This window comes from Rhinoraja longicauda, chromosome 6 (assembly GCF_053455715.1).
Source record: "Rhinoraja longicauda isolate Sanriku21f chromosome 6, sRhiLon1.1, whole genome shotgun sequence".
NCBI classification, from domain to species: Eukaryota; Metazoa; Chordata; class Chondrichthyes; order Rajiformes; family Arhynchobatidae; genus Rhinoraja; species Rhinoraja longicauda.
In genome coordinates this window covers 68,522,425-68,541,530 of record NC_135958.1, presented here as the reverse complement: position 1 = coordinate 68,541,530, position 19,106 = coordinate 68,522,425, and the positions used below count along the sequence as shown (strand labels likewise).

At 45.9% G+C, this 19,106-nt stretch overlaps 1 protein-coding gene across 1 annotated transcript in view; it reads right to left on the bottom strand.

The window, feature by feature from the left end:
* Positions 1-4,522: 4,522 nt before the first annotated feature.
* Positions 4,523-19,106, bottom strand: part of pkd1b (polycystic kidney disease 1b) — a 94,842-nt gene continuing 80,258 nt past the window's right edge. Inside the window, exons 38-42 of the mRNA XM_078401257.1 lie at positions 15,720-15,894; positions 12,374-12,661; positions 10,743-10,877; positions 8,645-8,959; positions 4,523-7,175 (exon numbers count right to left, since the gene is read on the bottom strand). Coding sequence (XP_078257383.1) covers positions 6,441-7,175; positions 8,645-8,959; positions 10,743-10,877; positions 12,374-12,661; positions 15,720-15,894 — 1,648 coding nt within the window. The 3' untranslated portion in view covers positions 4,523-6,440. The remainder of the gene's footprint in view (positions 7,176-8,644; positions 8,960-10,742; positions 10,878-12,373; positions 12,662-15,719; positions 15,895-19,106) is intronic.

Genomic DNA, 19,106 nt, shown 5'->3' with positions numbered 1-19,106 from the left:
CAACCTACTTTTGTTAGTGAACACCCCAGATACATTCTACATATGTTGTGCAGAGAATGTACATGTTTTGATATTAATCCTTTTTAAGTACTGGACGTCCATGTTTGGCTGCATGGCAAACGCATGTTTCTAAATTACTTGAAACTGGTAACCTTATGCTAAGTGAAATTGTAAATGTTGTACCTTCAGTCTCCTGCATTGTGTTTATTTTTCAATACACATTTAGGAAAGACGGGTTTAATCAAATGGTGAAGGGACTGAACAGATAGGTATGTTTTTGTGCAAGAGTTTGCATATTTGCAAGTTGATACTGCTTGTACTCTCTAGAGTTGATTGACAAATGAATACTCATCTGTGCTTTTCAATATAAAACCTATTAAGGCATTAAACTCTAGAAGGATCACGTCTCTCCGTATGGTTCTATTACCAAGTCTGGCTGGAGATATAATAAGTGACAGGCTCCTTGAATTGAATGGTTATTTTTAAAAAATGCTTTCATATTCCAGGTTTGAAGCCAATAAGCTGCTTAATGCTGCTATCTACAGTCTACTCTTTAAATGTGTCTCCAAGGTGATAAAGGTGGTGCTGTGCCCTACTGTAAATAGATTATTCATATTCATAAGTTATAGGAGCAGAAGTATGCAATTCGGCCCATCAAGTCTGCTCTGCCATTCAATCATGGCTGATCTATCTTTCCCTCTCAACCCCAGTCTCTTGCCTTCTCCCCATAACCCCTGACACCCGTACTAATCAGTATTGGACCATACTGGTCCTAGTACTGGGAAATGAGCCTGGTCATGTGACTGGTGTTTAAATGGAAGAGCACTTTAGGAACATTGATCACAACTCAATGTCTGAAGAAGGGTCTCGACCCGAAACGTCATCCATTCCTCTCCAGAGATGCTGCCTGTCCCACTTGTACTCCAGCATTTTGTGTCTACCCTCAATAAGTTTTAAGTTAGTTATGAATGAGGATAAGTCTGGGGCTTGGGGGAAGGTACAAAATTGGGGTAAAACAGATGACAGCATTATTAGACAGGAGCAATGGAGAGTAAGTTGTGAGCGGTTGTTAATGGATGAATCCACATTTCATTAGATCATGTGATAGGAGCAGAATTAGGCCATTCGGCCCATCAGGTCTGCTCTGCCATTCAATCACATAGAAACATAGAAACATAGAAACATAGAAAATAGGTGCAGGAGTAGGCCATTCGGCCCTTCGAGCCTGCACCGCCATTCAATATGATCATGGCTGATCATCCAACTCAGTATCCCGTACCTGCCTTCTCTCCATACCCCCTGATCCCTTTAACCACAAGGGCCACATCTAACTCCCTCTTAAATATAGCCAATGAACTGGCCTCAACTACCTTCTGTGGCAGAGAATTCCACAGATTCACCACTGTGTGAAAAAAACCTTTCTCATCTCGGTCCTAAAAGACTTCCCCCTTATCCTTAAACTGTGACCCCTTGTCCTGGACTTCCCCAACATCGGGAACAATCTTCCTACATCTAGCCTGTCCAACCCCTTAAGAATTTTGTAAGTTTCTATAAGATCCACGGCTGATCTATCTTTTCCCCCGAACCCCATTCTCCTGCCTTCTCCCCATAACCTCTGACATCTGTACTAATCAAAAATCTATCTATCTCTGCTTTAAATATATCCACTGCCTTAGCCACCACAGCCTTCTGTGGCAAAGAATTCCACAGATTCACTCCCCTCTGACTAAAGAAATTCCTCCTTATCCCCTTCCTAATATAACGTCCTTTAATTCTGAGACGATGACCTCTAGTCCTAGACTCTCCCAATAGTGAAAACATCCTCTCCACATCCACTCTATCCAAGCCTTTCACTGTTCTGTACGTTTCAATGAGGTCCTCCATCATTCTTCTAAACTCCAGCGAGTGCTGCCAAAAGCTCATATGTTTATGTTAATTTGACATGTGGGAGTTGTTTAATCCCTAGCTGATCAGTGTTCAGAAAGGAAATGGTACCGATCTGTCTCTTAATTGAATTCTTTCACTGGGTTCAGTTATATCAAGATTAGATAACTCTTCTGCATCTGAAAACAATTCCAAGACTGGAATTGAAAAAAGAGTACTTTATTGTGCCAACCTGTTCCACTGCACTGTCTGAATTCATTACCTTTGCTGCCCATCTGCCCTCTTCCACTGACCTGACACACAGAGGCAGCTGAAAACAGCCCAGTTGACAGGATCCTGTGTGGCAGTGCAGGCCACAGACAACGCATCCCAGGCCCTGGTCCCAGAATGCCTTGAAGGCCTTTTGTCATCTTGCTGCAGTTAAAACCATTTGGTGCTTTTAAATGTGTCTGACATTTGGAAACATTAGGGTGGTGCAGCTGATAGAGCTGCAGCCTCACAGTGCCAGAGACCCAGGTTCGATCCTGATCTCGGGTACAGTCTGTGCAGTTTGCACCTTCTCTCTGTGACTCCATGGGTTTCCTCCCACAACCCAAAGACGTGCGTGTTTGTAGGTTCATTGCTCATCGTGTGTAGGGAGCGGATGCGGAATAACATGGAACAAGTATGAACGGGTGGCTGATGGCCAGAGTGGATCCGGTGGGCCAAAGGCCCTGTTTCGATGCTGTATCTATAAAACTAAAACTAATTTAAAGATTAAAAATGTAATTAAATATGCCTTTAAAGTACCTGAAATTAATTAAAAAAACATAGCAAAGCCAATTGCAATAAAATAAGGCAGCTTCTGTGTTCCTACTGTTTTACTTGGGGCTAGCGACCTATTTGTGCTGCTTGTACCAGCCATGTCCAATATCAGGAAGAGAGGTCAGCACAGTTCTCTTGTGCTCAACCTCACTTCAGCACCTCTGAGGGCCGCCACTGGCGAGTGTGTTAAATAGTGGCTGGATCGATACACTCATCTTCTGCCTCTGCATCTCAACTGCAGTCAGAGGGGTTGGGCAGCAAGCTGACTGTTCCCCCCCCCAGCCCGTGGCTGGAACATAGAACAGTACAGCACAGGAATAGGCCTGCCACAGGGGTACTGTACTAGAGAGTGCAGGTCACAGTATAATACTGGAGAACACAGGTCACTCTGTAATATGCGTAGAAAGGAATTGCAGATGCTGGTACATGCTGACGATAGACAAAAAGTGCTGGAGTAAATCAGTAGGTCAGGCAGCATAAGTATGAAGAAGGGCCCCGACCCGAAATGTCACCCATTCTTTTTGTCCAGAGATGCTGCCTGACCCGCCGAGTTACTCCAACACTGTGTGTCTATCTTCGCTCTTCAACATGTTGCACTAGAAGGTCTGTATGATACTGGGATACAGTACTGGTGGAGTGCAGCACTGGGAATTGGTAGATCAGTGTGGGGCAGTTACCGGAGGTGATTGTGAAGGAGCAAAAAAGACCTATCCATTTTCTTAGTTTAACTATGAATTTTTACAAAAAACAGCGATTGGTTATGAATGGTTAACACAACGTTTCTCTTGAGTGTCGGAAAGAACTGCAGATGCTGGTTTAAATAGAAGGTAGACACAAAATGCTGGAGTAACTCAGCGGGACAGGCAGCATCTCTGGAGAGAAGGAATGTTTCTTGTGAGTGGTTTGGCTGGTGAATCAGTGTGCTGGGTTCTGCACTATTTGCTCCTGATGACCTTTTAACACATTTCCGAACTTGACTTTTGTCCTTCTCTCCTCAATCAATTTCCAAATTCCCTCAGCAATTATCTCTCATGTCCGTGGCAGTGTGTGTGACCGCCAAAGACTCTTTTTAAAGCACAGACGTGCTTGGTTATGGTCAAACACACATCATTCAGAAGTATTTCAGGGAACATTCAAGAGTGTTGTGAAACTGGTTTGTCACAGAGCTGGTCTGGCTGATCCCAGGACTGTGCCAAGTTAGCCGAGAAGCCTACGAAATAGGAAGTCAAAGTTGTCTTGGGTTAATTCTTACTCAGTTAATTGTGTGCAAGTTGTTTACGTGACTCTAATTTATCAGATACAGAAGTGAATGCAATTGAATCGGTCATAAGGTCATGTGATAGGAGTAGAATTAGGCCGTTTGGCCCATCAAGTCTATTCCGCCATTCAATCATGGCTGATCTATCTCTCCCTCCTAACTCCATTCTCTTGCCTTCTCCCTATAACCTCTGACACCTGTACTAATCAAGAGTCTATTTATCTCTGTCTTAAAAATATCCACTGACTTGGCCTCCACGGCATTCTGTGGCACAGAATTCCACAGATTCACCACCCTCTGACTACAGAAACCTCCTCATCTCCTTCCTAAAAGAAAAAAGTTTTAAAATAGCAGCTTTAGTTTTTAGTTTTAGTATTCACTCATCTGTTTGTACATTAGGGAGAGTTACCAGAGGAAGATCGGTATCATTGGGATGGTATGCAATACCTGCAGAACTGTACCCAGTGAGGTAGCATCCCAGGGATAACTGCAGGAACAAAAGCAGTCCCATTCTCATTATAAGTGATCTGTCCGTACACAGTGAAAGCAATCAGACTTTATTAACAACAGCACAGGCAGTAACACTTCAAACAATGAAACCAAGCATTGATTCTAATAGACATCGAATGTTTAGTGAAATATTTGACTGTAAGACAAGAAGACATTACAACTGCTCTGAGCGAGAGTGGGAGCATCAACTTAGAGGAGCTCTCCCCAGAACAGCTACAGAGCAGTTGCTCTAGAAGTTTAGTTTTGTTTTAGTTTAGAGATACAGCACGGAAACATGCCCTTCTGCCAACCGAGTCCATGCAATCCCCACACAATAACACAATCCTACACATACCTGGAACAATCTTACACACACACCCCCAAGCCAACTTCCCTACATCCCTGTGAGTCTGAAATGAGTGAAAACATGAGAGAAGGGGAGGGTGGGAAGGGATGGGGGGAAGATGCAACGACTTTCTGTGTCTCACTGGAACCCACCTCTTCCTTCCACTTCTTTCATTTATGGCCTGTTGAATATATGTGATATTGGAGCATTAAACTAACATCCTGTCCCTTAACTGGGCACTCTAAAGCATTGGGCTATACAGCTTCATTTTGAATTTTTACGAAGGGGGGAATTTTAACTTTCTTTTTGAGGCAGGAGCAAGGTTGGTGAGCAATTATGCTGCAATCTCTGCTGCTCCCAATGCTAAATGTCCCTGCCTGTAGTAGTGGCTCCTAAGTTCAGAAGTGATAGGAGCAGAATTAGGCCATTCAGCCCTTCAAGTCTACTCCGCCATTCAATTGTGTCTGATCTATCAGCCGGCACGGTGGCGCAGCGGTAGAGTTGCTGCCTTACAGCAAATGCAGCGCCGGGGATCCGGGTACGATCCCGACTACGGGCGCTGTCTGTACGGAGTTTGTACGTTCTCCCCGTGCATGGGTTTTCTCCGAGATCTTCGGTTTCCTCCCACACTCCCACAAAGACGTACTGGTTTGTAGGTTAATTGGCTTGGTAAATGTAAAAATTGTCCCTAGTGGGTATACGATAGTGTTAATGTGCGGGGATCGCTGGTCAGCGCAGACCCGGTGGGCCGAAAGGGCCAGTTTCCGCGCTGTATCTCTAAACTAAACGAAACTATCTTTCCCTCTCAACCCCATTCACTTGTCTTCTCCCCATAACCCCTGACACCCATACTAATCAAGAATCTGTCAATCTCTGCCTTAAAAATATCCATTCCTGCTCAGGCAGGGACATGCAAGGGACTGTAACAGAGTAAGGTCCTCAGACACATTTAAGCAGGAGCCCTGAGCAGGGATTATCCTGAGAACAGCAACCATTGCAGAGGCCGGAAGCTATCCAGGTAGGTGGGACTGGGAGGTCAGGTATGCTCCTCTGCCTTGGGCTTCCACTCCCCTGCTCCTCAGTAAGACATCCTCTCTGCCCACCCATTCACTCTCCTGGAGGGTGCCAAAGGTTGCTTAGTCCACCCATGTAGGAAGTGGGTCAGCAGCATTGGAAAGACCTGTTATCTTCAGGGAACAAATGGACTGTGTTTGTTTTTAGTTTTGGATATACGGTGCGGAAACCTGCCCTTCAACCCACTGAGTCCGTGCCAACCAGACATCACCGTACACTAGCACTATTCCATAGAGTAGGGACAATTTACAATCTTTACCAAAGCCAATAAACCTACAGCTTTACGTAAGATGTTGCTTCACTAAACATAATGTAGCATTCTCTTTTATTGATTTGTACGGGTGTCAGAGGTTATGGGGCGAAGGCAGGAGAATGGGGTTGAGAGGGATAGATAGATCAGCCATGATTGAATGGCAGAGTAGACTTGATGGGCCTAACTTTGCTCCTATAATTTATGAACTTTTCCATGAGGAATAAGCTATCAATTAGGTCTTGCTTTAGGTCAGTAAAGGGATGAGTCATAAACAGCGGCATTGCATGTCTTTTTAATGTTCTACAAAGCATCCTAATGGTTTATGTGTGTAATCACTGATGGCTTCCCTCCACACACTCACTATGCCATGCTCTCCTCTTTACTGGTGCCAGTTGCCCATCCAGTCCTCGATCCTGCCCTTCTTCACTTCTGGGCCTGGGTTTTGAAGGCAGCCCCGAGCTTGGTGACGACCTCTGACTGATGCCTGCTGACAATGGTAGGCCAGACTGCCAGGCCTTTCGTCTGGGGTTATCACTAGGCCTAGATCCAAGTGTCAAGTCCCTGTGAACTGAGCCAACTACCTCTGTGGAATATTCACTAACTGGCCCTCTGCTTGGCTGGTGGCTGGAGACTGCCGATTCGGAGATCGCACTGTGTGTTCTTGGCCAAAGGAGGTGTGTGCCTGGCAGAGGGATGGTTCTTTTTTCAGCGTTACTTTTCGCTCTCGTGCCTTGCCCTCGCCTCTTCTTATTCATTCTATCCTGCAATTTCTCCAAGTCGGTTTCAATCCGATACAAGTCGTCGGTGACTTTATTGACACGGTCGAACTGATCGAGGAGACTATTGATGGTGGGCAGCAGTCGATCCAGATAGGCCTCCACATCGTGGACCTCTGCGGTCGGACTCTCCGTCAGATTCATCTCCTCGGATCGCATGGAGCCAGATGAGATGGTGCAGTCGGAAAAGTGGGACTCGGTGCTTGCAGATGGCAACTGGGAAAATCTGGACATTCGGGAACTGCCTGTAGGCAGGGACTCCATTCCTTCGAACTTCACTTTGTGACGGAACTTGAATGAAATGAAGAGAAGATTATGAAGAGCAACAATTAAATGGGATGATACTTTCATTTATTATGTTCAAATAGACTTTAAACTGTAGTTAGATCAATTTCATTGGTGCAATTAATCCTAATTTTCTTTTTGATGCTCACCAAACAGATGGTACCATCACTTTTTGGGGCTAATTTGGAACAAACAAAATAGATAAAATCCGCTGTTGGGAATGTCAAATTTGGATCCTCTTTATTAATTTCTTTACTTCATTCCTCATAAATTACAAAAACCTTGTGTCAAAATATTTAACCGTGGGTTTGATGTGTTAGTTTTCAGAGTTTTTACAGGCAAAACCAAAGAGTAGACATGGAAAATATATATCTGAGTGAATGTTTCTGCCGTATAAATCTATCTGAAGGAGGATGGGGCAGGTACAATCAAGGGGTTTTAGATTTGTAAGTCGCTGTAGTTCCTGAGCGATCAGGGAATTTTATGTTGAAGGGTCCCGACGGTTAGATTAGTTTAGATAGTTTAGATTAGTTTAGATATTAAGCGTGGAAACAGGCCCTTTGGCCCACGGGATCCACGCTGGACCATCGATCACCAGTTCATACTAGTTCTATGTTACCCCATTTTCACATCCTACACACTCGGGGAGATTTTACAGAAGTCAATTAACCTACAAACCTGCACGTCTTTGGAATGCGGGAGGAAACCGGAGCACCCGGAGAAAGCCCAAGCGGTCACAGTGACAACACACAAACTCCGTACAGACAGCACCTGTGGTGAGGTTCGAACCTGGGTCTCTGGTGCTGTGAGGCAGCAGCTCTACCGCTGTGCCACCGTGCAGCCCGGTTGTTGCTCTTATAGTTGTTTGCTGTGTTTTTAGTGTAAAATGGCACCCGGGATCCTCTGAACACCAATGGGCTTTCATTCTCCCATCATTTAAAAATGACTTTGCTTTGGCTTCACATTTTCCACTTTATTCTTTAGCAGTGATGTCCTCACTCAGTCACTGAACCAGATTGCCATCCTTAGATTGCCAGGGACTGTTTAAAAACTCCAATGCAATTGACAGTAATTCTGGACAGCAATTCCATTCCCTCCTCTCCTCTCTCCCATCAGGCAAAAGTTATAGAATTGTGAAAACGCACACCACCAGATTCAGGGACATTTTCTTCTCAGCTGTTATCAGGCAACTGAATCATCCGACCACAACCGGAGTGCTGAACTACTATCTACCTCTTTGGTGACCCTTGGACTATCCTTGATCGGACCTTGCTGGCTTTACTTTGCACTAAACGTTATTCCCTTATCATGTATCTATCTACACATTGTAAATGGTTCGATTTTAACCATGTATTGTCTTTCTGCTGACTGGTTAGTACGCAACAAAAGCCTTTCACTGTACTTCAGTACACGTGACAATAAACTAAACTGAAACTGAAACTGAGATGGTGGCCCTGACCATTTTTTGCATTTACCTCCTTTCCTTTGGCGAGTCCAATCCAGAGTTTGAACCGTCTGATGAAGAACTCCATCATCTCATAGTCCTGCGGCTCGATGGCAGGACGATACATTTCTGCTCGGATATGTCTGTAGTTCTGGATCGTGATGGCACAGAAGAGGTTCCTTACAATCCACGCCAGACACAGTAGATAGCTGGTGAAGTAGACGGATGCAGTCGTGGGATATTGGTGAACGGCATGTTGTAAAGCCTCAGCTCCTCGGGGGAACACAACCAAAAGCAGCACAGTCTGTCTGAACGTTTTAAAGTCTTCCAATGCTGGAGAGAATATCTGCAGGGAACACAAGGAATAACAGTTCAGGCCATTCCTAACGGAACTGCACAATAGAGATGACAACATGAAAACTGGCCATTTGGCCAAACCAGTCCTTACTGGCGTTTCTTTCTAGAGATCATGCTGATCCGATAGATTTGCACTTCCAACATTCTTATATTTAACCAATCACTTAACTAAAAATTGTTAGAAGATGATCCTATTTTGGTCACCAATTATAAAACTACTCTTCAGGTCTTGCAAGCCTTCCAGAAAAACTTGGCTCTCAGTCCTAACTTGCTTATATTTAATGTTTGTTTTATCCCTATTCCAGGCTCTTCAAACACAGGGAAGGATATTTTTTTCTATTCTGTCTCTACCCTACAGTTTAATAACTTCTATCAGATCCCTCTGTAATCTCCTTTGTTTCAATCTCTTTCTCCATTTCCTCACACCTGGCAGCATCCCTTTAAGAGAAGGGATCATTGACTTGAAATGTTAATTCCCATTCTCTCTCCACAGACACTGACTGACCTGCTGATTATCCACAGTATATCCTCACTTTTTATCCCCACTGCAAACCAAATGACCAGTAATCTTCAACAGCAGCGTAGCACATCAATAATCAGCCAGAGGAACCCACCTGATGCATAGAATCCCCTCATATCCTACTCTGCATTTCACACCAGCACTGAATATAACTCGTAAGTCATCGGAGCAGAATTAGGCCATTCGGCCCCTCGATCCTATTCTGCCATTCAATCATGGCTGATCTATCTTTTCTTCTCAACCCCATTCAGCTGCTTCTCCCCACAACCTCTGACATCCTTATTAATCACGAACTTATTGATCTCATGAATGACAGTGATGACATGATTTGCCCGTTCCGAGGCCCCATTCCTAATTAGTTGTAAACTGAGGAAGCAGGTTAATAATATTCAACCACATTTGCAACCACAGTCAGGCCAGGCAAGGACAACTAATTTCCTTCTCTCACTGACTAGTTTGAGTGGTTTTGACTCAAACTCTCCCAATCTCTTTACTCAAATAAAACTCTTCCAAACGAAATCTAATTTAGGGTGGCATGGTGGCGTAGTGGTACGGCTGCTGCCTCATGGCGCCAGCGACGTGGGCTCTAAACTGACTATGGGCGGTGTCTGTGCAGAGTGTGTATGTTTCCTGGTGGTGGGCTTCATCTAGGTGCTCCGGTTTCCTCCCATATTCCAAAGATGTACAGGTTTGTGGCTTCGGTAAATTGCCTCTAGCATGTAGGATGCAAAAGTTGGATAACATAGAACTAGTGTGAACGGGTGATTGATGGTTTTTTAGATTTAGATTTTTTAGATTTAGAGATACAGCGCGGAAACAGGCCCTTCGGCCCACCGGGTCCGCGCCGCCCAGCGATCCCCGCACACTAACACTATCCTACACACACTAGGGACAATTTTTTAAAAACATTTACCCAGTCAATTAACCTACAAACCTGTACGTCTTTGGAGTGTGGGAGGAAACCGAAGATCTCGGAGAAAACCCACGCAGGTCACGGGGAGAACGTACAAACTCCGTACAGTCGGCGCCCGTAGTCAGGATCGAACCTGAGTCTCCGGCGCTGCATTCGCTGTAAAGCAGCAACTCTACCGCTGCGGCACCATGCCGCCAATATCTAATATCTACAGAATATCCACAGAATATCTAAACACTAAAATACAATCCTTCACAAGACCCTGAACTTGCCCTACACCCTGCCTGGATGCGTTGCCGTCACCTTTTTAGTGGTGCGGTAAAAGGTGCCAATACCCACCAGGTAGCCGCAGTGGGCATAGACCATGACAAGCAGGAAGAAGATTAAGGTGGCTGCTGTCAGTTCCTGGAACATGAACTGGAACGTCTTCCCAAACACACACCACCTTCGGAAAAAACGAAGCTGTCCTACGGTCTAAAGAAAGGAAGAATATATTTAGCATCTGCTTACAAAAGCTTTTTAAACAATATAATCATATCTGCCTCCACGGCCTGCCCTCTGTATGAAAAACCCATTTAAACTCTTTTAGATTTCTCCGTCCTCACCTTAATCCTGTATCCTCTTGCTCCAAACTCCCCTGCCCTGGGAAAAAGATTCCGACGATCTATCCAAAATGTACCTTGATTTTATAAACTTCTCTAAGGTTACCCCTCAGCATCCTACGTTCCGGAGAGAATAAACCTGGTCTATCCAAATGTAACAACGTAAGCCATGGTGTTCCATTCTAGATGACATCCTGGCCAATCCCTTCTATACTCTCTCTCTATTGCTTTGCATCATTCCTGCCGTAAGGCGACCAGAAATGTGCCAACATGAGTTTCACCCGGATGCACAAGTTTCCTCCCACATCCCAGAGATTTTTAGATCTGTAAGATATTTGGCCATTGTAAATTCCCCTTAGTGCGCAGACGAATAGTAGAATCTGGAGGTAGTTGATGAGAATGTGGGGAGAATAAAATGGATTAGTGTAGGATTGATGTAAATGTAGCACAGATTATGGAGGCACGGTGGCGTAGCGGTAGAGCTGCTGCCTTGTAGCGCCAGAGACCCGGGTTCGATCCTGACAGTGGGTGTTGTTTGTACGGAGTTTATACGTTCTCCCCGTGACCTGCATGGGTTTTCTCAGGGAGTTCCGGTTTCCTCCCACACTCCAAAGATGTACAGGTTTGTATGTTAATTGGCTTCGGTAAAAATTGTGAATTGTCCCTAGTGTGGAGTGTGTGCTAGTGCCGATCCCCGGGCGCTGTGAACTGTTGTATGTGTTGTTAGTTTTGTGTACGATTGTATGTTCTTTTTTAGTACATGCACTGATGTACAGCACTTTGGTCAACGTGGGTTTTTTTTAAATGTGCTATACAAATAAAATTGACTTGACTTGACATTAACACAAGCACACACACACACACACAAGGGACAATTTGCACTTATACCAAGTATACGAACCCAAGCCAATTAACCTACAAACTTGTACGTCTTTGGAATGTGGGAAGAAACCGAAGATCTTGGAGAAAACCCACGTGGTCACGAGGAAAGCGTACAAATTCCGTACAGACAGCACCCGTAGTCGGGATACGACCCGGGTCTCTGGCGCTGCAAGCGCTGTAAGGCAGCAACTTTACCACTGCCTCACGGTGCAGACTCGGTGGGCTGAAGGGCCTGTTTCAGCACTGTTCCTCTAAACTAAACTTGATGGGCTGAATGGCTTGTTTCCATGCTGTATAACTTTATGACTTTCGAAAACAAAAAGAGTGAGATAGATCAGATAAATCTTTCAGAGCTAGCACAGGCACATGGGCTGAATGGCCTCCTCGTGTAGTATTTTTCCAGACCCTTTGATTCATGAGATTCTGCTCTTGCTCACGGACACTAACAACACATTCCCTCAGCCCCCGCGTAACTTGCTGACCTACCTTCATGGTGAGGATGGTGAGCAGCAAGGCAGCAAGGACGGTGACCGTCTCAGACAGCAGGGCGACACGGTGGAAGCTGACAAATGCCCCGCGGTCACGCTTGTAACGGCCGAGCTGCACTTCAGACAGCCTGAGGCGGCTGAAGTGGACGGTGGGTATGAGGGCAGAGAGAAGGATGACCAAGAGCTGTAGGTACCTCTGGCCCTCTCTGAAGTAAGACAGACCCTCTCTGCTCACGGCAACCGCTTCAGTGCACAAGAAAACAAGGCTGAATAGGAGAAGCAACACCTGCAGAAAGACGATAAAAGTCATTGCAATAGGTAGTAACATCCTAGCCTGCTGCTGCAACAAGGAGTCAACCAACATCACAGGCCTGAGCTCAGATCTATGTCCAGGGAAACTCAACTTTAGCCCAGATCTGAGCCCACTGTAATCTATGACAGTGAGGCCTGGCTCACACAGAGACTGGTTTGGAATTGCCAGATTTGAACTTGTAACTTTAGTGCAGGTGAAACCTCCAAGCATGGATTCCATACCAGTTTCTCTCATCAGATTCAGAACACTGTAATCTTCCCGCCTGAACCGCAGCGTGGTCCAGTTTAGTTTATTGTCACGTGTACTGAGGTACCGTGAAAAGCTTTTCTTGCGTGCTAACCGGTCAGCAAAAAGACTATACATGATTACAATCGAGCATTCCACAGCGTACAAATAAATGATGAGGGAATAGCGTTTAATGGAAGATAAAGTCCAATAAAGTCCGATTAACGATAGTCCGAGGTTGTTGTGAGGTAGATAGTCGCGCAGGACTGCTCTCTAGTTGTTGATAGGATGGTTCAGTTACCTGAAGCTGGGGAGAAACCGTCCCTGAATCTGGAGGTGTGCATTTTCACACGTCCGTACCTCTTGCCTGATGGGAGAGGGGAGAAGAGGGAGACCTGTCCTTAATTATGCTGGTGGCCTTGCCGAAGCGGTGTGAAGTGTAGATGGAGTTAAAGGAAGGGAGGTTGTTTTGTGTGATGGCCTGGGCTGCGTCCACAATTCTCTGCAATTTCTAGCGGTGGTGGGTGAAGCTGTTCCCCAACTGTGCTGCGATACATCCCGAGAGGATACTTTCCACACCACATCTGTATACGTTGGTGAGAGTTGTTGGGGACATGCTGATTTTAACGTTTCAATTCTCATGTTAGCGAACCCTCCAAGCATTGATGCCACAACAGTCCCTCTCATCAGATTCAGAACACTGATATCTTCCTTCCCGAACCCCAGCATGGTTTCCAGTGAGAAGGAACCAAAGGGAACCATGGCAATCATTCGAGAACTAAGTGAATGCAAATCAGTGTCAGGAAACTGCAGCACAGTCGGTGTCTGATGGCAAATGAAGAGTAAACAGGCCTCAGCAGAAGGGCCTCAGCAGCTTTCTCTGGGGATACGAAACAACCAATGGTCTAATGGTCAGAAATTAGTATGTAGGCTAATTGGCTTGGTAAAATTGTAAATTGTCCCTAGTGTGTGTAACAAAGTGATAGTGTGCACAAATCGCTGGTTGGCGCTGACTCGGTGGGCCGAAGGGCCTGTTTTCATGCTGTATCTCTAAATTAAACTAAAACTAAAAATTACTAGGCTAACTTAGAATCGACACAAGCAAATGGGTTTCCCCCTCTTTTGGTGCCCAAAATATCCACTTGGATCCCCCATAGAAATCTGTAAATTGTGCAAAATGTTATTAAATTACATGAAAGCACTACAGTATCAAAGTAGCACAGGTCTATGTGCTTAAACAATCCCTTCAGAAGACCTCTCACTGAACGTCAATGTTGTGCTGATAAACAGAAGTAGGTAAGAGCCTGAAGCCACATCGCAGGTGTGTTACAATTAACATGGAGAGGCGAGGGATCGTGGGTAAAAGGTACACGGCCTCCCCCCACTAGTCTCTCCGCCCTGATGAAATTCAATGCCCTGAGTGATCTTATGCCACAGTGAGTTCCAGGCTGTTCAATGGGCTTTGATCACAGCGAGAATGTGATGTAGAAACATAGAAAATAGGTGCAGGAGTAGGCCATTCGGCCCTTCGAGCCTGCACCGCCATTCAATATGATCATGGCTGATCATCCAACTCAGTATCCCGTACCTGCCTTCTCTCCATACCCCCTGATCCCTTTAGCCACAAGGGCCACATCTAACTCCCTCTTAAATATAGCCAATGAACTGGCCTCAACTACCTTCTGTGGCAGAGAATTCCACAGATTCACCACTCTCTGTGTGAAAAAAAACTTTCTCATCTCGGTCCTAAAAGACTTCCCCCTTATCCTTAAACTGTGACCCCTTGTTCTGGACTTCCCCAACATCGGGAACAATCTTCCTGCATTTAGCCTGTCCAACCCCTTAAGAATTTTGTAAGTTTCAATAAGATCCCCCCCCAATCTTCTAAATTCCAGCGAGTACAAGCCGAGTCTATCCAGAAAGCTGTGACGTGGTGGCAGCAGCATTGATGCAGGTTCCACAGGCGTGTCCATTGCAAACTGCGGCTGGCAGATGCTGTGAGCAACACACTGACATCACAGTGAAGACCCTTTAACTGACGTCTCACGGCTGATCCCTGCCTGATGTGTACTGATTTATCTCTGAGTTAATAGTAAGGTGCACCCAGATGCTGCAGTGCCTACTGGCCAGGGAGGTATTATGCGCTGTAAGCCTTGTGAAATCATGGGCTACACGACTGTGGCCAGGGCACTGGGTAGAACTCCACCGATCATTCAACAGTGCCAAAATGTTTTTTACATTTATCGAAGAGAGCAAAAGAGGTATCACTTTAATAGAAAAAAAGACACAAAATGCTGGAGTAACTCAGCGGGTCAGGCAGCATCTTTGGAGAACATGGATAGGTGACATTTCGGGTTGGGACTGAGATGAAACGTCACCTATTCATGTTCTCCAGAGATGATGCCTGATCCGCTCAGTTACTCCAGCACTTTGTGTCTTATTTTGCAAACCAGCATCTGCAGTTCCTCGTTTCTCCATCACTTTAATGGTCTCACCCAAGACATTATCTTCAGCACTGTTGACCTTCCTCGGTATTGCACCGGAAAACCATCTAGAATACTGGCTCAGGACTCTGGGGAGGGATTTGAACACACAATCTTTGACCCAAAGGAAAGAGTGCCATCATGGATCCTCCTTTGAAACAATAAGAAACTTCTACTGACATCTAATACTGAGAGTGGTGAGAGACTGAACTAACCTGACTTCCCCTTTAGGAAGAGTCTGTTATCGGTCTCAGCTTGTTGCTTCCAAAATAAATGTACAGTTTGCGCAGGTACGTTGTTAAGTGTTACAGAATGATGCTTACCATGGACACGACCAATAGGTCCAATCCCTGGGTTGAACGCAATAAAGAGAAAGGTTTAATATCAATGGTTGGTGCTAAAGGTATCGTAAGTTGGAATTCCACAACTAACAGCACCACTGCATACAAATCCACATCCCGGCTATACTGGGTGAACTCAACAACCAAGGTCTGTGTCCTGTGGTGAGGAAGGAAACAAAATATAAGATAGTCATGATAAATGCAATAGATATTTTAGCAGAAATTGTACACAGATTATGAGTATGTGGATATAATTACCACATGATGGGTCCGTTTATGGAAAAACTGTATATATATATATATATGGAGAGAAGGAATGGGTGACGTTTTGGGTCGAGACCCTTCTTCAGACTGATGTCAGGAGGGCAGGACAAAGGAAGGATATAGGTGGAGACAGGAAGATAGAGGGAGAACTGGGAAGGGGGAGGGGAAGAGAGGGACAGAGGAACTATCTAAAGTTGGAGAAGTCAATGTTCCATCCACTGGGCTGCAAGCTGCCCAAGCGAAATATGAGGTGCTGTTCCTCCAATTTCCGGTGGGCCTCACTATGGCACTGGAGGAGGTCCATGACAGAAAGGTCAGACTGGGAGTGGGAGGGGGAGTTGAAGTGCTCAGCCACCGGGAGATCAGGTTGGTTAAGGCGGACTGAGCGAAGGTGTTGAGCGAAACGATCGCCGAGCCTGCATTTGGTTTCGCCGATGTAAATAAGTTGACATCTAGAGCAGCGGATACAATAGATGAGGTTGGAGGAGGTGTAGGTGAACCTCTGTCTCACCTGGAAAGACTGTTTGGGTCCTTGGTTGGAGTTGAGGGGGGAGGTGAAGGGACAGGTGTTGCATCTCCTGCGGTTGCAAGGGAAAGTGCCCGGGGATGGGGTGGTTTGGGTAGGAAGGGACGAGTGGACCAGGGAGTTACGGAGGGAACGGTCTCTGCTGAACGCAGAAAGGGGAGGGGATGGGAAGATGTAGCCAGTAGTGGGGTCCCGTTGGAGGTGACGGAAATGTTGGAGGATGATTTGTTGGATACACTGGCTGATGGGGTGGAAGGGGAGAACGAGGGGGATTCTGTCCTTGTTACGAATGGGGGGAGGGGGAGCAAGAGCGGAGCTGCGGGATATAGAGGAGGCCCTAGTGAGAGCCTCATCTATAATGGAAGAGGGGAAACCCTGTTTCCTGAAGAATGAAGACATCTCTGATGCCCTAGTGTGAACACTAGGGTGAATGGGGGGAGGGGGAGCAAGAGCGGAGCTGTGGGATATAGAAGAGGCCCTAGTGAGAGCCTCATCTATAATGGAAGAGGGGAAACCCTGTTTCCTGAAGAATGAGGACATCTCTGGGCTTCAGCGATGTCCTTATTCCTCAGGAAACGGGGCTTCCCCTTTTCCCCACCCTCTGGCCCGCATGGACTCTTTTTGTTATTAATCTACTCTAATGGGTAAGAGCACAAAGCCAGCTAACCTACCAGCATATCTTTAGGATGGAGAAGGAAGATGAAGCACTGGAATGTGCAAACTCTGCACCGGTCGATCGCAGATCCCAGCACAATGGCGGCATCGCCAGGCCACCCTAGTCTAAAGCCATCTCCTCCTCTATTGAGTTCTCCAGTCTGCATAACTCCTTACCACCTACCCCACAGCCAACAATGAACCATTGTGGGCTCCACCTTTCCTTGATCATTGTTGCTTGCTGCATATCTTCCATTCATTTGTCCTAAGTAGCATCTATATCTCTCGCTCCCCTTTCCCCCGAGTCTCAGTCTGAAGAAGAGTCTCGACCCAAAACGTCACTTTTCCTTTTCTCCAGAGATGCTGCCTGACCCGCTGAGTTACTCCAGCTTTTTTCCCCTGTCTGCTTTAAACAAGCATCTGCAGTTCTTTCCTACACATCCCTTGTCTAAATAATTGGTTTGGGGCCAAGTAATATTGATCAGTTCCAAACACTGCACTATTTTTAAACTTCTGGCAGTCGTGTCATGGGGCTTAGAAAATGTGGAGGTTCAAACTGGTAAAAGGTTAAATGGTTGGATTTCTCAAGGGATGGCGTGAGAGACTGGGATGTTGATTCGTAAGGCACTCTCTCCAGTACTGGGGAAGAAAGAATTGTTCCTTTGGGAGCAGCTCTACTTAAACCAGGCTGGGACCAACGTTATAGAATCATACAGCACAGAAACAGGCCCTTTGACCCAACTTGGCCAGGCCTTGGCAAGTCTTATAATTAGTCCTAGGTCCAGGAGTTTGGTGATGAGTTTGGTTGCAATAATTGTGCTGAAGGCAGAGCTATCATCAATAAATAGGAGTCTGAGGTTGGCATCCTTGTTATCCAGATGCTCCAGGGAAGAGTGCTGGGCCAGAGAGACACCATCCTCTGTGCACCTGTTGTGACGGTAGGTGAATTGCAGTGGATCAAGGATGTCTGGGAGGGTGGATTGATGGGGGCCATGACCAGCCTCTTGAAGCACTTCGCAGTGGTGAATGTCAGAGCCAGCGGATGGTAGTAATTAAGGCACGCTACCTTGTGTTTCTTTGGCACTTGGATGATAGTGGTCGTCTTAAAGCAGGTGGGAACCTCAGATGTCTTTGAATACTCCTGCCAGCCAGTCCGCACAGGTTTTGAGGATACAGCCGGTGACTCTATCCAGGCCAGTCGCTTCCCACAAGTTCACTTTCAGGATGTAAGGACTAACATTAGGAATGCAGCTATGTGGGTGTTATTGCAGGAGTGTAAAAGTTCCAGCTCGATTATATTGCTGGGGCATCCTGGGGCATCCTGTTTGTCAGCATGGAGCACGGTTTATGGCTGATTGCATCCTCTGATATCAGCAACCGGCGTTCAAAGCATTGAAATGTTAAGAAGAACATCTTGCCACATGGACTGCCCTTTGCTCCCAAGAAAGAAGAGGACACGTAGGTCACGGTGGACACGGAGGTCCCGAAGGACACATAAAGATTTATAGGACATTGTAAACTTGCCATATAAGGCAGCGATGGAAAAATACTGGCACATGTATTTAGGGTATAAAATGTGTGTAAATGTAAGCTTTCGGGGAGAGAGGCTACACTAGCTGCCTGAGCATTTCTGAACGCTCCGGTGCCTAGGCTCTCTCCCACCGGGGTGAGTAGAATAAAGAGGTTAAACGAATTCGGTTGTCTGACTATTTTGTTAATAGGTCACAAACTACAACAAGGAAGGCAGATCTGACATCTGAGAATGAGGGTGACGTCACCCAGTGAATTATGTTATCCCCATTCATAGACCTTCTGTTCAAAACGAGCATAGAATACATTGAGATCATTGGGGAGGAATGCGTCCTCTGATCAGCGATTCTGCCCAGCTTCGCTCTGTAGCCCATTGTAGTGTGCAAGACTTGCCA